Below are 22,652 nucleotides of genomic sequence, written 5' to 3'. Positions count from 1 at the left end.
CGGTCTGATTAAGTTTAGTGACTTCTATTTTTATTGGTGACGTTATTCTAAAACAATACTGAGTACACCATCTGCTTATAATGATTAATATTCATATCTTCATGAAGGAAGCTTAATTTCTTATTAGCGACAGGTTCCCTGTAACTGGCAGCACGAACGGTCTAAAAGGGGTACGTACCCATCCCTTCTGCCATTGCTACCGCTGGTGTTACGCTGAATTGCGGTTAATATTCGTTCTAGATGCTGTTATCTACGAAACATAAAGTCCAGATCCCAGATAAATACTGTTGTAGAAGGCAACTTATTAATCAAATAACAGAAGCATCATTAAATTTAAGAGTCACACCATCAAACTAATGTTTGCTAATACCCATACATAAAAAGAGGTAAAAAATATATAACTGAAGGAGGAGTAAATAGGCTTCAAGGAAACCATCTTAAATCGCAAGTTGTATTACAGAGCATCAAATCCTTTTCGTTCAAAAGTTATGTATCAGTAATCTTTCACAGGGCTCTCTATAGATGAGAAGAGTGTTTTCTCAATGTATGATATTTGAACATATCAGTTCATGAAGTACACGTAGTCTGTAACACGGACTCCTTCGGCAACGTACAGCATCTTTTGGAACTGCAAATGAAGTGGTAAAGAATTTGATGAGGTATGAAGCGATAGTAACTCCTGTAATAATTTTTAAATATTGGTACCATATTTTTGGAGAACTGGTTGCTTTTATGCACACACAGTAAATAAAACATTAATGGAGCTTTTTCATTGCTAGTTTAATCGTAATTGGTTTTTATGAATCATAAGAACACTTCCATCAATTAATTCGGTTAAAGTCAACTACAAAGGTAAAAACTGAAATCCTTTAACGTTCCCAGATGCGCTAATCTTGCACCAATAGAAAACACCACCCTAAAACAGGGGAGGCGGCCCTGGTTGTCCAGTTGGTTCAGGCCCACCAGTTGGTTGTGGCCCTCCAGTTGGTTGGGGCTCTCCAGTTGGTTCAGGACCTCCAGTTGGTGGGCCTGGTGGTCCAGTTGGTTCAGGACCTCCAGTAGGTTGACCTGTTGGATCAGGACCTCCGGTTGGTGTGCCTGGTGGACCAGTTGGTTGTGGCCCATCAGTTGGTCCAGGAGGGCCAGGTGGAGTCTCTTGGCTGCGGCATGCTGATACCTGTATTTGAATGTCATATTGTGAACTACGTCATATATGTAGATGGAAATTAAGTGGTATTCCATCTGAATGGAGATTAAGATTCCGCTAATGTAGTTTTGAAACAAAGACAATAAATCGCAGAAATTATGATGTGTGACTATTCGGACTGTAACTTCAGAAGCGTATTTTTACACTGACACCCATTAGAAGCCAGTCTCATTATTTTATTGCAAAATCTGAATGAATGAATGTGTTCAACCGTTATTGATGATTACTTCAAGTAAGCATAACTAAATGTATACACTGATGCCAATTGTAGTTAGTACCAAGCCGTTATTTGTGTTTCGCCAGAAACACATCACTGAGTTTGAACAAGGTCGTATAAAAGGGTTTCGAGAAGCTGGATGTTACTTACGTGACATTGCAGAAAGACTTGGCAGGAATGTGGCCACTGCAAATGATTGCTGGCAGCGATGGTCGCTAGAATATCCAGTAGCAATAAATTGGGATCCGAAGAGCCATGTGGTACTACCGAGGGGGAAGAGCATCGTGCACGGTGTCTGGCTCAGGCACATCATACTGCATCTGCAGCAGCAATCTGAGCAGCAGTTGGCACCACAATAATAGAACGAACTGTTATAAATTGGTTAATTCAAGGACGGGTCTGTGGCACAAGGTCTGTGGCGTCCACTTGACTGATCCAAAACAACCGCCATTTGCGACGTCAGTGTTGTCAAGCGAGAGCCTGCAAGGGGGCAGGGTAAAAGTCTGTTGTGATCTCTGATGAAAGCTGATTTCGCTTCAGTGCCAGTGATGGCTGTGTGTTGGTTAGCTGGAGGCAATGCGAGGGCCTGCAGCCTATCAATTGCCGTGCTAGACACACTGGACCTACAACTGGAATTATGGTCTAGTGTGGACTGCCACTCTGTATGGCAGCACCAGCACATGAGTTTGGTGATTCGACCTGCAGTGCTGCCATTGATGAACAGCGTTTACCAAAAGGACAATGCTCGTCCACATACTGCTGTTGTAAGCCAACATGCTCTACAGTGTCCACATGTACCTTGGCCTTCTCGATCCCCAGATCTGTCTCTGGTCGAGAACGTATGGGACATCATCGGCTGACAACTCCATCGTAGTCCACAAACAGCATTAACTGTCCACGTATTCACCGACTAAGTGCAACAGGCGTGAAGCGTCATCCCAAAAACTGACATCCGCACTTGTGCAACACAATGCATTCGCCTTTGCGTGCTTGCATTCAACAGTCTGACGGTTACGCCGGTTATTAATGTACCAACATTTCATATTTGCGATACCTTATCTCTCACTTACACTGACCTGTGGTCTTGCAATGAAAATGATTTAAATATGATACGTAGTTAGATCTATTCCCGAAATTTCTTTACTCTATATTAATTATTTTTTGTTGTTGTGGTTTTCCTGTAACTTCGACTTGCGACCATACGGTGTAATCACTGTTGCCTCAGAAATGGAGCAAAATCTCTAAGTGTTTAAGGCATTCTTCAGAATGTCTTGAAGAGAAACAAAGTCTGTACAAGGTTTGTCCCATTCGGGTTGTCTCTTGAACGAAAGTAACTATGCCTGGGCACCTTCCCCTGACTAGCTTGTAATCAAACACGTGGACAATTATTTTCTTGAACAAGTCATCACGGGTGATCAGATTTGGTGTTATGAAATCGAAGCTATCGCAAAATGATAAAATGCAGAAGTTCATATGAAGTTTTAGCGATTTGACGACATAACTGACATTCAAATCAATGGGACACACCAGTTGAACAACGTGTCAAAGACAGATTTCACTGACAGTTACTCATGGGTGTATGAATGTTCTGTGCCTTGTAATCAGGTGGGACAGGGGAGGGGATGTAGAACACCTAGAGCGTTGAAATCAACATCTTAATTTTCCTGTACTTTGTATTAATTTACTGTCGAATCTTTTTGGATTGATGTCGTGCAATTTAGGAAATCCCCTTTAATCGCGTGTGAATGGTCAGACAGTGATTGCAACTGTCACCCTCTCAAACATTTGTCCAATGAGAAGAAAGATGCCGATTATTTAGTGAAATTATGGATGTGTAGCTTATAACGAGTCACACATAGTTGAGAAATTTTTAACAATCTCCCTACACTCTCTTCACTTATGCATGTAAAACTAATTTGAAGTCCCTTACAGATCCGAAAATGTTGGAAATAATTTTCCACCCTTACATTCGAGAATACCATGTTGTAGGTACATTTTGAAGCATACAGTGTTTGCAAGTTAATATAGAAATAAGTACCAGTAAAGATACGTTGAGCACAAAATTCGATAAAGTCTCAGTCCTTACTACTCACCACAAGACAGAGGAGAAGAGCTGCCACTGTCGCCCTCATGGTGATGGAAGTGTTGTTGTGAACATGGGCTGCAGGGCTTTTATAAGGCTCGCCACTGCGTGATGTGGAGTACTCGTGATTCCGTGACTCTTCAACAAAGGGACGAGGAGAGACTGCAGTCTAAATGTGGCAGTGGAGTATCTGGTTATATCACAAGGTCACAGAGCACAGCTGCGACGAACTTAATATCTTACTGTCGCTCAGTTTTTCATCGACACCCGCTTGTTCCTAGATGTCTGCCTCAAAGAAATAAAGAACCAACAAGGCATGACGAGAGTACTCGTACATGAAACTTTTTGTGCCCTGACAGAACAAGAGATAAGTCATCCTTACCGAGTGAGGTGGCGTAATGTTTAGCACACTGGCCTGGCATTCGGGAGGACGACGGTACGATCCCGCGTCTGGTCATCTTGATTTAGGTTTTCCGTGATTTCCCTAAATCCCCTCAGGGAAATGCCGGGATGGTTCCTTTCAAAGGGCACGGCCGACTTCTTTCCCCATCCTTCCCTAATCCGACGGGAGCGATGACCTTGCAGTTTGGTCCCCTTAACAAAAACCAACCAACCAACCAAGTCGTCTTTCGCCGCACACTCCTTCATCGACCTGCTGATTCTCGAAGCTCAACCTAACTCCAGTGTGTAAATTGGGAGGTCATCTGTCACATCGACGGGATGACGTATAACATTATCTTACATATGTGACTTGATGAAGTCACCCGTTTAAATGACTAATATACCTGTAGCTGCCTTGTAGAAGCTTATATTTGAAGTTACTCATCAATGCAATTTGTAGGATAGACATCCTGAAACGCATAAAGCAACCACGGTTCTGCAGGTGTTCAGGACTGCGACGACTGTGGTTAAAAACCCTGGCCCACCGTATAGAGTTACGTCGTCCGTGTTTGCGATAAAGATGAATGCTGATGTAGTTCCTGTGGTAAAAACACACCACAGTTACTGCCCAGGTTTGTGGTCTGTCCCTAACACGTTGTCGTGAAGTTAACTCCCTATCATTCTTTCCATCCTCAGCCGGAGAACAGAGGTTCCTTTGCATATTTTTATGCTGAACTAGCATTAAACAATCGCGAATCCTCGATATATAATTACTAATCTATATTTCGCAACTACTCCTGGAAATTTGTCTCCTGGTGCACAGAAAATGGCATAGCCAAGCTCTTTTAACGTATTAGAGTATGAGGAATGTTCTTCTTTTCCTTTCGTTTCGGCCTTTGTGGCACCACATGTAGCCACGTCATGAATTCCTCTTTCTACTCCTGCCCATGTATCCTCTTCATCCTTCTCTTCCGCCCTTCTTTCGTGATCGTCAGTATCATTTTGTCCGCTCCACTGGTGACCCTGTGTCGTATTCCTGGCCTTCTCTGCCATCGATCTCTGGTGCGTTGAAAAATATATGTGTGCACATGCCTCCTTAGTTTCCAAACTTCATCCGCAATTTCGACCAATACTTAACAACCCAACTCCTACTTACCCCACGGCTCGTCATACCATTCTTCTCCTATTTAGATTAAAGTTCAGTCTTGATCACGTTATGTCTGTTTTAATGATCAGTTGACTGCACAGCAGCAAGGAGAGCTCCACCTACCAACCCAAAGGAGCCAATGGGTCTGATGATGGTTTTATAGAAAAAACCGAAACCGGTTACTCATTAAAACAGACATAACGTGATCAAGACTGAACTTTAATCTAAATATAACAATTAATTGGTCACTGAATTCCAAAAATGTTTACCAAAATTCTTCTCCTACATTCTTTTTTTTCATACTATCTACATTCATCCTTATCACATATCCTGGAGGAGGAGGAGATTAGTGTTTAACGTCCCGTCGACAACGAGGTCGTTAGAGACGGAGAGCAAGCTCGGGTGAGGGAAGCATGGGGAAGGATATCGGCCGTGCCCTTTCAAAGGAACCATCCCGGCATTTGCCTGAAGCGATTTAGGGAAATCACGGAAAACCTAAATCAGGATGGCCGGAGACGGGATTGAACCGTCGTCCTCCCGAATGCGAGTCCAGTGTGCTAACCACTGCGGTCACATATCCCGCAAATCTTACAGTTTTCAGTTTGGTTTTCCTGATACAAGTAGCAGGCACTGCGCCTCCAATGTGATAGAACAGAAGTATCCGATCTATAGGAGGCGTCATATATGGTGGGCTGCGAACGTCCGTTGTCTTGGCACTACTGCACGCTCCGTGTGGTATGTCACCGCCAACGGTAAACAATCTTTCTTGTCTCCACAAAGTTCATCTCGCTGACTCTCCGTTTTGCAGGGCGGAGATCTCCAGCAGTAGATGTCTGGCATCTAGTCCAGCGAATTCTGGCATTCTTCACACGTGCCACTCTTGACAGACTTACACCACAAATGATACCTATGTTCCAAGATTATGTGTTTTACCGGCAGGCGAACAGTCACTGCGTGAGTTGGTTTCACACAGTGAGTTCACTCGAAGAAAGAAAAATTCTGCTCTGCTACATACATAAACAAACCACTAAAACGCAACCTGATCATTAGAATAAAAAACCTCTCTTACAAGCATATGATATCCTCTCGCTCCTTTCCTTTCCACCTTTGTTATGTTTAGGTACAGCTATTGGGATAGGCGTAGTTAGGGGTACATGTCTGAAGTGGCGTTATTGTTACTTTTTCTTTTAAGGTCAAAGTGGTGGTGGCAAATAGATCCTTCTTCTCTTGTAGTATAAACAGGAAAAAAAGGATGCCTCGCTGCCATCTGTAATAAAAGACTCTGTGGGAAGAAAAAAGTATAGAGTTTTTGACTAGTAATGAAAAAGTCTTGGATTCCAGATGCCAACCTCTCCACTACTTAAAATTTTGAATAAAAATCATCAGCAATGGCAGCCGAATAAATCTGGCATAAGAAATCACCCTTGTTCTGCCAACTTCATTGTTAAAGAGGATGGAGGTGCGGACAGAGATCCAGGGCACTCTCTCGCCCCATGGTGTAGGAGACTGCCCCTAAAAGACGGAAGAATCAGCAGTGATCACCGGTATGAGAATGCAGAATCCAAGGGAAACCACTGCGCTAAGGACACGTAATGTGTATCCCTAGTACGTGAGACCAGTACTGAACAACTGGCATGATGATCTCTCTGTAAGCAAAAGATTTCGGACAGTCCCCCATCCAGATCTGCAAAGGGGAGATGACTGTGAGAAAATATTGAATGACCAATGAAAGATTGACGTTCTAAGAGTCGGGGTGTGGAATGTCAGAAGTCTCAACATGTTAGTTAAGCTAGAAAGTCTAGAAGAGATAGGAAAATTGTAATTTTGAACTGGTAATTCAGTACGTAATGGGACACGAAAAATCTAATAATCATTGAGGATTGGAATGCGGTTGAAGAGGAAGGAGCTGAAGAAAAGTCTACGGGAGAATATGGGATTGGTAGTTTTGCAATAAACTTCGGCTAGCAACAGCAAATAAGTACTTTCTTTACGAACGACAAGAGGACGATTTGCACTTGGATAAAACGGGAGATATAGGAAGACTCCAGTTAGAGAAAGATCAGGCAAAGATTTCGAAACCAAATATTGGACTGTAAGGTGTACCAAGGAGCAGATGCAGATCCACATCACAATTTGGTAATGATAAAGAGTTGCCTGACATTTAAGAGTCTAGCGATGAAGAATCAGTGCATAGCTCAGTAGTCAATTCAATTGTAGAGGAAAGGACAGTTATAGAAGGAATTCACAGAAGCTGGAAAGAGAAAGATAGGTGCAAGGAAGGTCTCTGCGAGGAAGCCATGGCTAACACAAGAAGTAGTTCAGTTGGTCGACGAAAGAGGGAAGTACAGAAATATTCACGGAAATTCGGGGATACTGGAATACAAGTCACTTAGGGTGAAATAAATAGGAAGTGCATGGAACCTAAGGATAAATGTGAAGAAATCGAAAAATAAATGATTGTTGGAAGAACTGACTCAGCAAAGAAAGAAGCCAAAGCGATCTTGAGGGAAATTAAAAGCAAAGACGGTAAAATTAAGAATGTAGTCGGAATATCACCCTTAAGCAAGAGCCTACAAGCTGCTGACCGGACTAATAAAATAATAAATACGTAAAATAATGGAAAAGAAAATGAGGATCTGTTAGATGATGATCTGTTTGACTTTAGCGTCCGACGATGTAAAATGTAAAAACATGTTCGTAATTCTGAGAAACATGCGGGTGAGCTATAGGGAAAGACGAGTACTATAGAGTATGTACAATAACTATGAGAGAACAATAAGACTGGAAGAACAAGAAAGAAGCGCACAATTTAAATAGAGTGTAAGACAAGGATGTAACCTTTCGCCCTTATTCTACGATCTGCACGATGAAGAACCAATGACGGAGAATTAAAGCTTTAAGAGCGTGATTAAAATTCTACGTAAAAGGATATGAATGATGAGATTCGCTAATGACATTACAGTCTTAAGTGAAAGAGAAAAAGAACTACAGGTAGTGTTAAATGGAATGAACAGTCTAACTTAATACGCAGATGATAAGCATTTCAGCACACACCCACAAAGTAGGTGGGAGTAACAACGCATACATTCTACATATATGGACCAGATACCGTATTTGAAGATTGATTTGTCATATGAAGATGATGTCATACGTCTCGTAAGAAGGGGAAAAGTCTACCAGCATGTTTTGGAATTCGACAGTGGTGGTATCATGGCATTTCAAAACTGCAGTTTATCGACGACTGACGTGCAGATATGGAATCTATGGGTTCAAGAGAGAGAGGCTGAACACATTACGTGGGATCAACGGCTTCATCATCTCATAACTAGCTCTGGAGAGTTCAAGCACATCGCTTGGTCGACTGTGTAAGATAGTGCAGCCACGTCTCGCAGTCTCAGTCGGTAAATGGGCTCGTAAACAGCAAGGCAAGTGTCTAGACTGAGAGCACTAGTGCCTGGCAGCAGGACGACCATTGTTGAGGCTTCCCATGAGGTGGCAGCAGCGAGAGGTGCGCCGACAGTGGGCACTCAACATCATTACCGGACAGAGGGGTGACTCCACGTCGTCCTTATGGCGAATTTCAGTTGTGGCGAAAGCATCAAGTTAGACATATCTGTATACTAAGATACCAAGGAGAACGAATGTTGCCAGATTGCATTGTAAATCGTCATACAGTGCCAAACACATGGCGTAATTGTATGGAGAATCTCTGGGCAGAGAACAGGATAACTTGTGGTTTACGTGACTTGTAATTTAGACCTCAAGCATGACATTACTAACGTGTTAAGGCTAGTGCCATTTCTCTGCCTCTGAGGAGGCCATGGCGCAATTTTTTAACAAAACAAGACAACACTGAATGTTGCTGTCATGTCTGGTGGTGTTCGACTGCTTCTCTGACCAGCGCATTTTCCAGATGTCTCATCCACTGGAAACATCTGGTCACGGGTTGCTGAGACGGCCAGTAACTACAATTGATAAACTCTGGCGTATATACTGACGCAAAGAAATCGTAATACCAAGAATGATTTTTGTGGCATGCATGCTTCTGCATCTGACAAATGCTGTCTATTCACATTTCGCGCCAGTTCCATACGAGTGACTCCAGCAACGCCACTACAAGGATGCGAATCAGGTTTGCTTTAATTGCAAGCTGTAGTGGTCGTGAGTTTTCATTACGTTTGAGATAGGACGTGGTGCGTTGATGTTCTTCAAGAATGTCTGTAAGGCAAGAAAGACGCCAATATTAACACATTACAGAGTATAAACGAGATTGTGAAACAGGGCTACAAGAAGCTGAATGATACTTCTGCGATACTACAGAAAGGCTTGGCAATAATGTAGCCACTGTACATGATTGTTGGCAGCGGTGGTCACGACACTGTACGGTCGCAAGATGACCGGGTTCCGCTCGCTAGGTTGGCACTACCGAGACGGAAGACCATCGTGTTTGGTGTATGTCTCTGGCGCTGCAGCAGAAATCTGAGTAGCAGTTGGAGCCACTGTGACACCACGAACTGCTATAAAGCGATTACTTCAAGGACAGCTCCGAGCCAAGCGTCTTGTGGAAAGCATTCCATATACCTCAGACTAGCGCCATGTGCGATTTCTGACGTGTCAAGCGAGAACTTGGCGGGCAGGGTGAAGTGCGAGTGATGGCCATGTGTTGATTAGTAGGCGGACAGCTGAGGGCCTGCAAGTTGCCTATCTGTGCATTACGCGCACTAGACCTACACCTGGAGTTATGGTCTGGGGTGGAGTGTCGTTTCATATGACACCACGAGCACTGTCGTGGTTATCCCACACATCCTCACTGCAAATTCGTAGGTCAGAGAAGTGATTCGAGCTGTTGTGCGGCTATTCATGAACAGCATTCCAGCGGATGTTTTCCAACCGGATAACGCTTATCCATATATTGCTGTTTTAACCCAATATCGTCTCCTTCATGGACATATTGTGTTAGCCTGCTGGATCGTCAGATCTGTCTCCAATCGATCGCATATGGGACATCATCGAACGACAATAGCATTAACTGTCTCTGTATTGACCGACCAAGTGCAACAGACGTGGAACTTCATTCCAGAAACTGACATCCGGCTCCTGTACAACACAAAGCATGGACGATTCTATGCTTGCATTCAATATGCTGGCGGATACACCTGTTATTAATGTACCAGTATTTCCCTTTTGCAATGGATTATCTCACTCTTACATTACCCACTGATACTTCAATGTTAACCACTTAAATATGTTACTCAGACAAATGCATTCCCCAAATTTCAATACTCTGCGTTACTTATTTTTCACTGTTGTGATTTTTTTCTGTCCTTGTAGCTGAAGCAGCATAGAATGACGAATCCTTGTCTGTCATTCAAGTTCTGTTCGATTCGATGCCTAGCTGGAATGAGCAATTGTTACTACCAGAGGTTGCACTCAATCCACAAAATTTTTCGCTCTGTACTTCTCTAAATGATCTACAATTTGAATTTCCCATTTGTGTGTGTGTTTTCCTACTAAACTGTATCTATATAAGTAAAATTTCGTAATTTGCTCTGTTCCTGCTCTTGCAGTTTTAATGGCCAGAGTGTATTGTACACGGTGATTCAAAGATAAGTTTGCATTCGAAAATGCACGAATTCACGGAATAATGTAGGTAACGAATTAAAACTTGGCAAAAATACCTGAAATGACATGGGGTTTCATTGAAAGCAACAACGACTGAAAACTCTGTACAACAGAGGACACTGGGCAGAAAAAAGTTAGTGACGCAGCATAGTCGTGAGAGGTGAAAGGAAAGCCGATATGCTACAGAATCGCATCATCCCTAGCCTGGCTGATAAACATCTGCTGAACGATAGCACTTTTTTGCAGAATGGCGCTCCCCCCTTTATTGCTACACTTGTGAAAGATCTCTTGCGCACATCGTTTAGTGGGGATGGCGCGCTGAGTCGCCTCTTCCGTTGCGCTTGGCCTTCCAGATCCACAAATCTCAGTCCGTGTGATTATTGGTTGTGGGGTTACATGAAGTCGCAAATCAACCGTCTTATTAGGGATGCTGAAGTACAATATTTGATGGCAATTTTCCACCACATGCTCTGATGTGGTGTATCCTGCTATAGACAACGTTGTCCCTCTTGTACGAGTATTAGTGATCAATGACGGCCGACGTGTTGGGAATTTGTTATCAAGAACATTACCTTTTGCTAAACGTCAGTTGTTGGCAGATTCTTTGTTTCTAATTTCAAACATGAATGTCCATTTTTACCTCTCTGCCTTTATTATGCCATGAAGTATTGAACTGTCAAACGATAACGGAATTTTGCAAGATCGTTCGATTCCTCTATGTGCATCAGTTTTTTACATGGATTCTTTGCAATCAAGCCAGCTGCTGACCGCAACTTGCTTCGGTGTTGGAACACACACTCGCATGCCTCAGCTCACAAGAAGGATTGGCAGGCGAGATGAGCAGGTTGCTAAAAGGTTTTGTGCACAAAAATGACCATTGGCTTCCCTGCAGCCACCTATAGCTCCACTGGATTGCGACAGGTTACGCCATTACCCTTGCATGGCATATGATCATAGCTGACGATCAGCCATAGGCGTCACAAACAATGTCAAAGATTCTTCAAAATGTTTTTTGGCATAACCAAGAAGCACTGTTTGTCTATTTCAACGAATAACACTACAAAATTGATAAGCTGAAAGTCAGTGTCTGAAGGCTGTAGCTAAGAAACAAACAAGTTGGTAACATAAAATGAAAATGCTGAGTCTCGTTGCGACTGTCTTGAAGCAATGTTCAACTAACAGTACAGTTCATCCATCAGTTCATGGAGTTAAAGTTCCACAAAATATCTAAGTTCTTCCGTCTAGACATGGAACAGTCAACAGCCAATGTACTAGAAGAATAATTCAAGCAAAGTTTTACGACATCCACAACCAAAATACAAATCTGTGAGTGGCGTTATGGCGACTGAGGGCGTTGTCCGAATCAGTGGTGGACATGGCGGTGTCGGCGTGAGCTGGATATTCTGTCATCGGATAGTCGTGAACTGGTCTACGTACTATCTGGAAGCGAGGATATCTTAGATCTATTTTCGTTCACGTGTATTGTGGAAAGAAGTAGATCTTCGCGACCCAGGACCTCTTGTGCCGCTGCCAATACCGCCTAGTAGCAAACTATGAAAACTGCACTTCGGCGAGAAGTGGTTGCCTCGCAATTTGGCAGCCCCCGACACTGGTAAGTATGACGTTTTGTCGACCTTCGATACCAGTGACACATGCGTGTGGTATGATGTGAAGCCCCTTTGGATGGTTAATTCCGGATTGGGTGGGCAATTTGTTCAAAATGTTCAAACGTGTCTGAAATCTTATCTGCTAAGGTCATCAGTGCCTAAGCTTACACACTACTTAACCTAAATTATCCTAAGGACAAACACACAAACCCATGCGCTAGGGAGGACTCGAACCTCCCCCGGGACCAGCCGCACAGTCCATGACTGCAGCGCCTGAGACCGCTCGGCTAATCCCGCGCGGAAATGGGCAACTCTCGAGGTTCTGTACATGCAGGTTTTTTTGTTTTCTTTTGAGTCATCAGCCTTCTGATTGGTTTGATGCAACCCACCACGAATTCATCTCCGGTGTCAACCTCTTTCTCTCACAGTAGCACTTGCAACCTACGTCCTCAATCATTTTCTGGATGTATTCCAATCTCTGTCTTCCTCTGCAGTGTTTGGCCTCTACAGCTCGCTCTAGTAGCATGCAAGTCATTCCCTGATATCTTAACAGATGTGCTATTATCCTGTCCTTTCTCCTTCATAATATTTTCCCCATATTCCTTCCCTGATTTTGCGCATAACCTCCTCATTCCTTATCTTATCAGTCCACCTAATTTTCAACATTAGTCTGTAGCACCACATCCCAAATGCTTCGATTCTTTGCTGTTCCGGTTTTTCCACAGTCCATGTTTCACTAGCTTGTTCCAAACGTACATTCTCAGAAATTTGTTTCTCAAATTTAGGCAAATGTTTGATATTAGTAGACTTATTTTGGTCGGGGATGCCCTTTCTCCGCCCGTCACTGTTTATTTTGCTGCCTAGCTACTAGAATTCCTTAACTTCAGCTAGTTCGTGGTAAGTACATGCTGGTCTAATTTTCAACTTTTCATTGCTTTCGTCTTTCTCCGGTTTACTCTCAATCTTCATTCTGTACTCATCAGACGGTTCGTTTCATTTAGCTAATTATTTAATTCTTCCTTATTTTCACTCGGGATACCAATGTCATCAGCGAATCATACCATTGGTAACTTCCCACTCTGGATTTTAATCCCACTCCTGAAACTTTCCTTTATTTCCATCATTGCTTCTTTGATGTTCAGATTGGACAGTAGGGGCGAACGACATCCCGGTCTTACACCCATTTTAATCCGAGAACTCTTTCTTGGTCGTCCACTTATATTATACCCTCTTGGCTCTTGTACACATTGTATATTACCCGTCAGTACTTCCAACAATAATTTCTTTTTCGATTTCTTTACATTTTTCCTCCTGTCATTTCGTCTTAACTTCCCTGCACGGTCTATTCATTTCATTTCTCAGGGAATTGTATCTCTGTGTTCCTGAATTTCCCTGAATATTTTTGTACTTCCTTCTTTCATCGCTCAACCGAAGACTTTCTTCTGTTACCCATGATTTCTTCGCCGTCACCTTTATTCTATCTATGTTTTTCTTTCCAACTTCTATGATTTCCGTTTTTAGAGATGTCCATTCCTCTTCAAGTGTACTGACTACAAAGCTGTTTTTTATTGCTGTAGATATAGCCTTAGAAAACTTCAAGCGCATCTCGTAAGCCCTTATTTTCCGTATCCCACTTCTTTGCGTATTGGTTCCTACTGACTAATCTCTTAATCTCCAGGCTACTCTTCATCACTTCTAAATTTTGATCTGAGTTTATGTCTGCTCCTAGTACGCCTTACAGTCCAACATCTGATATCAGGATCTCTGTCTAATCATTCTGTTTCACCTGGCCGTTTCCAAGTAAGCTTCCTCCTTTTGTGATTCTTGAACAGAGTGTTCGCTATTACCAGCTGAAACATATTACAGAACTCAATAAGCTTTTCTCCTCTCTCGTTCCTTGATTCAAGCCCATATTCTCCTGTGCCCCTTGCCCTACAACTGCATTTCAGTCCCCCATGACTGTTCGATTTTCATCTCCCTTTACTTAGTGCATTCCTCTTTTAATATGCTCAATAGTTTCTCTACTCTTCATCTTCAGTTTGCGACTTCGGTATGTATAACTAAACTAACAACGCCACCGATTCTGATAATAACAACCTTATTAGTGAACTGTGCACCGTAACACTCTCTCTGCCCTAGCTTCTTATTCATAACGAATCCTATTCCTGTTATACCAATTCCTGCATCAGTTGATTTTAGCCTATACTCATCTGACCAGAAATCCTAGTCTTCTTTCCATTTCACTTCACTGACCCCTATTATATTTATATCGAGCCTTTGGATTTCACTTTTCAGATTTTTTTAGCTTCCCTGCCACATTCAAGCTTCTGACATTACACAGTTCGACTCGTGGTACATTATCGTTTCGGTTATTACTCAATGTTTTCCCCATGGTCACCTCCTCCTTGGCACACCCTTCCTGCGGATCAGAATGCGGGACTATTCCGCAATCTTTTGCAGTGGAGAGATCATCGTCACACTTTTTTCAATTACACCCCACATATCCTGTAGATACACATTACGTGTATTTAATGCAGTGATTTCCGTTGCCTTCTGCATCCCTGTGCTGTTGATCATTGCTGATTCTTCCGCCTTTATGGGCAGTTTCCCATTCCAAAGTCAAGAGCATGCCCTGCACCTCTGCCGGCTCCTCCGCCCTCGTTGAAAAGGTCTTCAGCAGAATGAGGGTGACTTCTTATGCTGGAAGTCTTTGGGCGCCAATGCTGATTGTTAATCAAAATTCAAGAGGTGCTGGTTTCGATCCCGAAACCTATGACATTTTGATCAAGGACGCTACCCCGAGACCACGGGTGCAGGTAGACTTACCAGCCACTAAACGACACAACTTATTTAAAATATTGCAGAAAATGGATGCAGAAGTTTGCTCAGAAATGAAGTAGGAAAAAATACAAGATACCACATTGCAGATGACAGATACGTAGCCTTCAGGGCATACTGTTGGCGCAAAACGATTTCTTTTTGAGAAACATGCTGAAGCACTGAAGAACTGGAATAAGGTTTACGAACCTGACTATATCGAACAATTTAAGCACAGTACTAAGTAGAATTTGAACAAGTATACAGAAGTACTCAATCGTTGTCAAAAGGGCACATCCAGTTTGTTACAGAATTGAATGAACAGACCGAGAGGTACGACACAGTTAAAATGACTAGAAGTATAATTTATAAAGAAAGATTAAGTTCTTCGACAAGAGACACGGTGCTTTGTAAGAGTTCGTCATTTGAGTTGCAAACAGCACACTTAGAAATCTTCGTAACTGTGGTCAACAGTATCTCCGAATACTACTATCTGATAACTTTACTTATCGAAGCTAATATCACTAGTGTAACGAAGATAAGTAACAGCTAAGGTACAGATGAGTGAAGAATTTGTAATGTATGAGGATATTGAGCTAGACGTTACATTAGGGTTGAAGGAAGTGGCACATCTACAGAGGTTGTCACTACAGCGCACAGACTGCAGTAACCAATCTCGCAACTCGATGAAATCAGCAAATCAATGAGTTAAGCGAGACGAAATCTTCAAAGGTCCCTAAGAATTGGGTACTGTCCGTTGGTGCACGGCATACATCGAAGCAACGAGCCACAGGAACGAAGCTCAAATCACACATTAATATAATATTTCTCATAATCATACACATATTGACGCATATAATCTTTGATGACAATTTTTGTTTGTTGTAAAGCTATTTTAGTCATACTGTAACTATACTTTCGTGCGTAAAACCATCAGTCTAATGTCGGATGTAATACTGGAATGTAGGTTCTACACCGCATCCAACTTACATGGCATATCATCGTGGAATGTAACCAGTAACAAGGATTAAAGCATGTAATTTGCAGAAACAGTTCATATGTTACAGTTGGGAAGAAATTAATATGAAGAGATTATTATTATCACCATAAACCATTTCATCTCGATTCACGGTAATGGTTTCCTTTAGATTTCTTCATGCAATATGATTTTCAGCTATTTCCATCCGTATTGGTTATGCATGTTTTCAAAGGTTGCTGGCTCCATATGCAGCCCGATTCTGACTGTGAAGTGGCACTTCCAACAATGCGAAACCCCCTACTGTCTCCACAGGGTACTCTTTTTTTTATACAGACTGCAGCGTGATCTTCCCAATTAACATCCATATCACCTGATGTAACATAAGTACGTTATTGCTTTTCAAGTAGGTGCTACTTGTGAAATCATCTTTAGATGCACCAAATTAGGTCAGGTAGATGCTATTGGCATTGATCCTTTCAGGCAAATTGTTTGTTACAGTTGTTTAATGAAATTAAGCCTCTCTTTCAAGTTTGGCATTCGTGTTACATATAAGAGCCAAGCAACTGCTTTTTGAAAAGACGCTCATCATTGTCTCCACCTCTGCATAGAGCCATACCTTTAAGTGTGGCCGGCCGCAGTGGCCGAGCGAATCTAGGCGCTACAGTCTGCAACCGCGCGACCGCTACGGTCGCAGGTTCGATTCCTTCCTCGGGCATGGATGTGTGTGCTGTCTTTAGGTTAATTAGGTTCAAGTAGTTCTAAGTTCTAGGGGACTGATGACCACAGAAGTTGAGTCCCATAGTGCTCAGGAGCCATTTTAACCATTTGAATCTTTAAGTGTGGTAGATATTCTTCCATACGTGCGTGACAGTTTACCAAGGTAGTCTTACATTCCTTCAAATCAGATCTTCATTTTAAAAATTTTTCGGGGACCAGATGAAAATTTTGAGAAGCTGGTAGTAATAGCATTTTTCTACAGAAAACTCACACCACGAGTGTCGCGTTTTCAGAATACATTATCGAATATCGTATGTCAGCTATGCTTGTGCTCTCGGCCAAATTTCCTATGTAGCAACTAGTTCGTTTCCAGCCTTCGAATTTCTTATACTAGGCTTTCTTACTTTGTATATACAATGAATCACGAACTTTCCATATCACGTACCTGCTTTTTGCGTTTGTAGTACATTTTCTGTCCCACAATTCCGTGGCTTCCTAGTACTTTGATTCCTGGTAACTGTTTTCCAAAATATGGTGAACCATCTCCAACCTACAACCAGATGGGTCACATAAAGCATATCTAATAGTTGTCACCACTATTGTCTGTTGATATGCGAGTCGTATTTCATCCCCCTCCTACCAACTATACCTGGGACATACATCTGTATTCGCCAGTACACCTTCGCGCCCTTCATCTACGTGTGCCCCTCCACCCTGACGGCAACAAAGGATTTTAGAAAATGTGATGTGAAACGTCCCCTTAGATAAATTAATGAATTACTGCGCTGATAAACCTCTTACATTATTTGATTTTCAAACAGCTGAGCAAAACTGAAGTACTCAGACATTTCTCTCTTGACTTATTCTGATCATCACTAAACTGACACACAATATTTTTAGCGCAACGCAATCTGACTTTCAAAAATCCCTACAAAAGAATGGATTTGACTAACAATAACCTATACCTTTCACGAATCACTTACCTCACAAAAATCTTAGTTACTCGAACTACTGCCATACAGCGAGCGCCACTACTGCTAGCTAAATAAAAGATTCTAACTACTGAAGGCACTAAATACTGACAGGCATAGTTAGCAAATGAAAGATTTTGATAGAGAACAAACAATGTATTTACCTTAATAATGTTCCAAAGTCATCATATATGTATCAGTTCATGATATCCAATATTACAAATTTACTCTTTCTGATGGACACACGTCCAGATCGTCCGCTCTCAAAATTCTGCCATCTCACTCCCCACATCCACCATTGCTGGCGGCTCACCTCCAACTGCGCAATGCTACGCGCTGTTCGCATTCAACTGCCCAACAGTACAATGGCGAATATTCCAACAATGCCAACGAGCCATAGACTTCACACAGCACAGCCAGTGATTTTCATACAGACCGCTAGGTGACGTTACCAACATAAAAACCTAAACAGCCTACTTACATCTAAACAGCCTACTTACAAATGTAATCAGAGTAAGTAATAAGAAATTGTACTTCATGAAACGCAATAAATCAGAAACTTCGATTCATAAAGCCTGAATCTTGGCACGATACTGACCAGAAGGGTATCAGGGAATATGGTGCCTCTCTGGGCAACCTTTACACGTGATGAGAAACTAGACATTGCCACAATATTTACCCCACCATGAAAATATTGAGAGGTGCGCTTCCGCCAGAGAATGCATGTTGAGTAAGGACAGGTAGCTGATGAGTCGTACAATGAAAAACAAAAATTTCTGATAATGAGCACATTAAAGCTACACTCTCATACCTCTACTTTTCAACGTTTCATCAATGAGATTGTTCTGATCACCCTAATTTTTTAAACGACAGAGTAACATACTATAAGAAAAAGAATAACCTACCCAAAGGAATTATTTGAATGGGACGGAAATCGATAGATGTGATTCACATGTACAGACAAACAAATGATGAAAATATCAGAAAAATTGGATGACTTAGTCAAGTCAACGAACTTCACAAACTCAGCAAATCAATAACACGTTGGTCCAACTCTGAGCCCAGAGGTAAGTTATGCAAGCACCGACAGACTGTGTTGTTGGATGTCTTCCTGAGAGATATCGTGCCATATTCTGTCCAAATGGGGCCTTGGATCGTCAGACTTCTGAGATGGTTGGAGAGCCCTGTCTGTAATGTTCCAAACGATCCCAGTGTGAAAAGATTCGGTAACTTTTCAGGCCAAGGTAGGGTTTTAGCAAGGATGAAGCCAAGTAGTAGAAACTCTCACCATGTGCGAGTGGGCAGTATCCCGTTGAAATGTAAGCCCAGGATGACTTCCCATGAAGGGCAGCAAAACGGAGTGTAGAATATCGTTGACACACCACTGTGCTCTAATGGAGACGCAGATGAAATGAAACGACCGCCGAGACCATTACTTATGGTTATCGGGCCGTATGGTGTGCAATAGATTGGTATCCAAACGCTGTCTGAAGCGCCTCCAAACAAGTCTTCGCCTGTCCTCGGAGCTCAGTTCGAAGCGGGCCTCATCACTGAAGAAAATTATATTCCAGTCAATAAGCTTCCAGGCCGAATGTACCTGACACCACCGCATACGGGCTTGTCGGTGTAACAAATTCCATGGTGGTCGGCGCAAGGGGAGCCGTGAGCCCATTCCCCCTTTTGTGCTGCCTATTAATGGTTACTGCGGCCACTGAAGCACCGGTTGCTTGTCGTATCGACGATAATGATGTATCCAGGGCTTTGAGTGCCTCGGTCTTCATGTTCTATCCTATCTTTCGGTCAACCGCTTCCTTCTTGACACTGTGTTCGGCCATAGTTCACTCACTGCCTGCCAATATCGTCGAATAGTGGCATCGCGCCTATTCAAATGTCAAGCGATTCGCCGATTACTCCGACGAAATCAGAAGCCCTCTCCCAATTGCTCATGTCTGCGTTCATCGTTTACATGCCTGTCTGTGAAGCCTGGTTAATGTCCAACTCAGCACACGGAATGAAATTTGCAGAGATATTATGTCGTGGTATCAACTAGTGTCCTGTTTTCTGTCTTTGCCAGCTGCACGATGAAATTGCCTGCAACGCCACACATTCATGGACCAGTCGCCAAAGTTTACAATTTTGCATATTCCGTCGATATGGGTATGAATATTAATTACTGACCAATTTGTATAACTCCTTCCTAATGAGCTACTGGTCAATACACATCAAATATAAACAATAGTTACTACTAAAAGAATAACTAACTCATATGACATTAACATTATTGGGCAAATATAGCTTCAGAAGCCTTGAGATTATATACACTGAAGAGTCAAAAAGACTGGTACACCTGGCCGATATCGTGTTGTGCCCTCGCGAACCCGCAAGTGCCGCAACACGACGTGGCGTGGACTCGACTAACGTCTGAAATAGTGCTGGAGAGAATTGACACCATGAATCCTGCTGGTCTGTCCATAAATCCGTAAGAGTACGAGGGGCTGGAGGTATCTTCTGAACAGCACGTTGCAAGCATCCCAAATATGCTCAATAATGTTCATGTCTGGGCCGTTTTGTCGCTAGTAGAACAGTTTAAACTCAGAATAGTGTTCCTGGAGCCATGCTGTAGCATTTCTGGACGCGTGGGGTGTCGCATTGTCCTGCTAGAATTGCACAAGTCCGTCGGAATACACAATGGATATGAATGGATGCAGGTGATTAGACAGGATGCTCATGTACGTGTCACCTGTCAGAGTCGAATCTAGACGTATCAGGGTTCCCATATCTCTCCAACTGTCCAAACCCCACACCATTACAGAGCCTCAAGCATTTGAACAGGCCCCTGCTGACATGCAGTGTCCATAAATTCATGAGGGTATCTCCTTATCTATAGACGTCCACCCGCTCGATTCTATTTGAAACTAGACTCGTCTGACCAGGCAACATGTATCCTGTCACAACAGTCCAATGTCGGTGTTGACTGGACCAGGCGAGGCATAAGGCTGGGTCTCGTGCAGTCATCAAGGGTACAGCAGTGGGCCTTCGGTTCTGAAAGACCGTATCGGTGATGTTTGGTTGAATGGTTCAAACACTCACACTTTTTGATGGCCCAGCATTGAAATCTGCAGCAGTTTGCGGAAGGGTTGCACTTCTGTCACGTTGACCGATTCTCTTCAGCCGTGTTTGGACCAGTTCTTGCAGCACCTTTTTCCGGGCGCAGCGATGTCGGAGGTCTTATGTTTAACCGGGTAAATAACGAAATTTTATTTTCATAGCATACAGTTTAACAGGAAAACGGGCACAGAATCTCGTGATTCAAATTGTAGGTGATTTGGAGAAGTACAGATTTTTGTAGATAGAATGCAACCTCTGGTAGTAACAATCCCTCAATCCAGCTGGGCGTCCAGTCGCACAGAACCTGAAAGATACGGTTACGTCATTCTATGCTACTTCAACTACACGGACAGAAAAAAAATCGCAACGGCGAAAAATAGTTCATGTACAGTAATGAAATTTTGAGAATGCATTTGTCTACGTAAGTAATTTAAGTGGTTAACATTGAAAGCTCACTGGATAATGTAAGAACGAGATAAGACACTAGAAAATGGAAACGCTGGTATATCAACAATCGGTGTAACCGCCAAAATGTCGAATGCAAGCATACAGACGTGCATGCATTGTGTTGTTCAGGTGGCGGATGTCAGTTTGTGGAATGGAGTTCCATGCCTGTTGCACTTGGTCGGTCAATACAGGGATGGTTAATACTGTTTCTGGACGTAGCTGGAGTTGTAGTCTGATGACGTTCCATGTGTGTTCAATTGGAGACAGATCTGATGATCCAGCAGGCAAAGGCAATATGTCGTTCATGTAGAGCATATTGGGTTACAACAGCGATATACGGACGAGCGTTACCCTTTGGAAAATATCCGCTGGAATGCTGTTCATGAATAGCAGCACAACAGATCCACCAGACTTACGGACGAATTTATAGTGAGGATGAGTGGGATAACCACGACAGAGCTCGTGGTGCCATATGAAACGGCACTCTACCCCAGACCATAACTCCAGGTGTAGGTCTAGTGCGCGTAATGCACAGATAGGCAGCTTGCAGGCCCTCAGTTGTCCGCCTACTAGCCAATACATGGCCGTCACTCGCACTTCATTCTGACCGCCAACGAGTTCTCGCTTGACACGTCAGAAATCGCACATGGCGCTAGTCCGAGACTATGAAATGTTTGCTACAGAACGTCTGGCTCGGAGCTGTCCTTGAAGTAATCTTTCCCCTTGTTACGAGACGTATGACATCATCTCCCGATAACTAACCAAACTTCAAATCCGGTATTTGACTGAGAAACCCTCTGTGTAATCTGTACTATATGTAGAATCAATGCATTGTTACTCCGACCCACTTTGTTAGTGTGTGCTGAAATGCTTATCATTTGCTCATCCAGTTACGTTCACTGTCCAGTCTTGTTAATATGATCATGTGTCAGAAGCTTACGTAACCTAATGTTGCGTCGTGGACCACAGCGAGACAATCGAGAAGAGAACCAGTGAGGTTGTGGAAGGAACCGACACGGATCTGGAGCAAGGACCACTCCACTGTCATGGCCAGCTGCGCTAGGTCTCTCGGCTGATTCGTTGTGAATACTACCCGACAGGTTAGGTTTCACAGATTCTCGACTGGCAATAAATCCAGTTCTTGTTCTCTTCAGACCACGCACGTACACTGTGAGATGTATGACACAAGCGTTGTCCTGCTCTAAGTGCTATTGTGTGAAGGAAAAACAAAATGCATGTAGGGGTGGACATGCACGCCAAGGATATATGTATTTTTGTGATGATCAATTGAGCGTTCCATAATGACGAGATCACTCAGGGAATGCCACGAAAACATTCCTCAGAACATA

General features: G+C 42.9%; 1 protein-coding gene across 1 annotated transcript; it reads right to left on the bottom strand.

Annotated features, from left to right (window-relative positions):
- Positions 1-759: 759 nt before the first annotated feature.
- Positions 760-3,650, bottom strand: LOC124595050 (proline-rich protein 2-like). Its single transcript, XM_047133615.1, has 2 exons — positions 3,518-3,650; positions 760-1,177 (listed from the first exon to the last, which is right to left on the bottom strand). The coding sequence occupies exons 1-2, from the start codon at positions 3,554-3,556 to the stop codon at positions 917-919; spliced, it is 300 nt and encodes a 99-aa protein (XP_046989571.1). The 5' UTR covers positions 3,557-3,650; the 3' UTR covers positions 760-916.
- Between the last annotated feature and the right edge of the window lie 19,002 nt (positions 3,651-22,652).

The sequence above is a fragment of the Schistocerca americana genome, chromosome 2 (genome assembly GCF_021461395.2).
Source record: "Schistocerca americana isolate TAMUIC-IGC-003095 chromosome 2, iqSchAmer2.1, whole genome shotgun sequence".
Classification (NCBI taxonomy): domain Eukaryota; kingdom Metazoa; phylum Arthropoda; class Insecta; order Orthoptera; family Acrididae; genus Schistocerca; species Schistocerca americana.
This window is presented reverse-complemented; position numbering and strand designations above follow the sequence as displayed.

Bases quoted from the DNA above. Each gene is read 5' to 3' on its own strand.
- LOC124595050 (XM_047133615.1), bottom strand. From the start codon at position 3,556: ATGAGGGCGACAGTGGCAGCTCTTCTCCTCTGTCTTGTG. The intron at 1,178-3,517 runs GTGAGTAGTAAG...ATTCAAATACAG, and splicing joins CTCTTCTCCTCTGTCTTGTG to GTATCAGCATGCCGCAGCCA.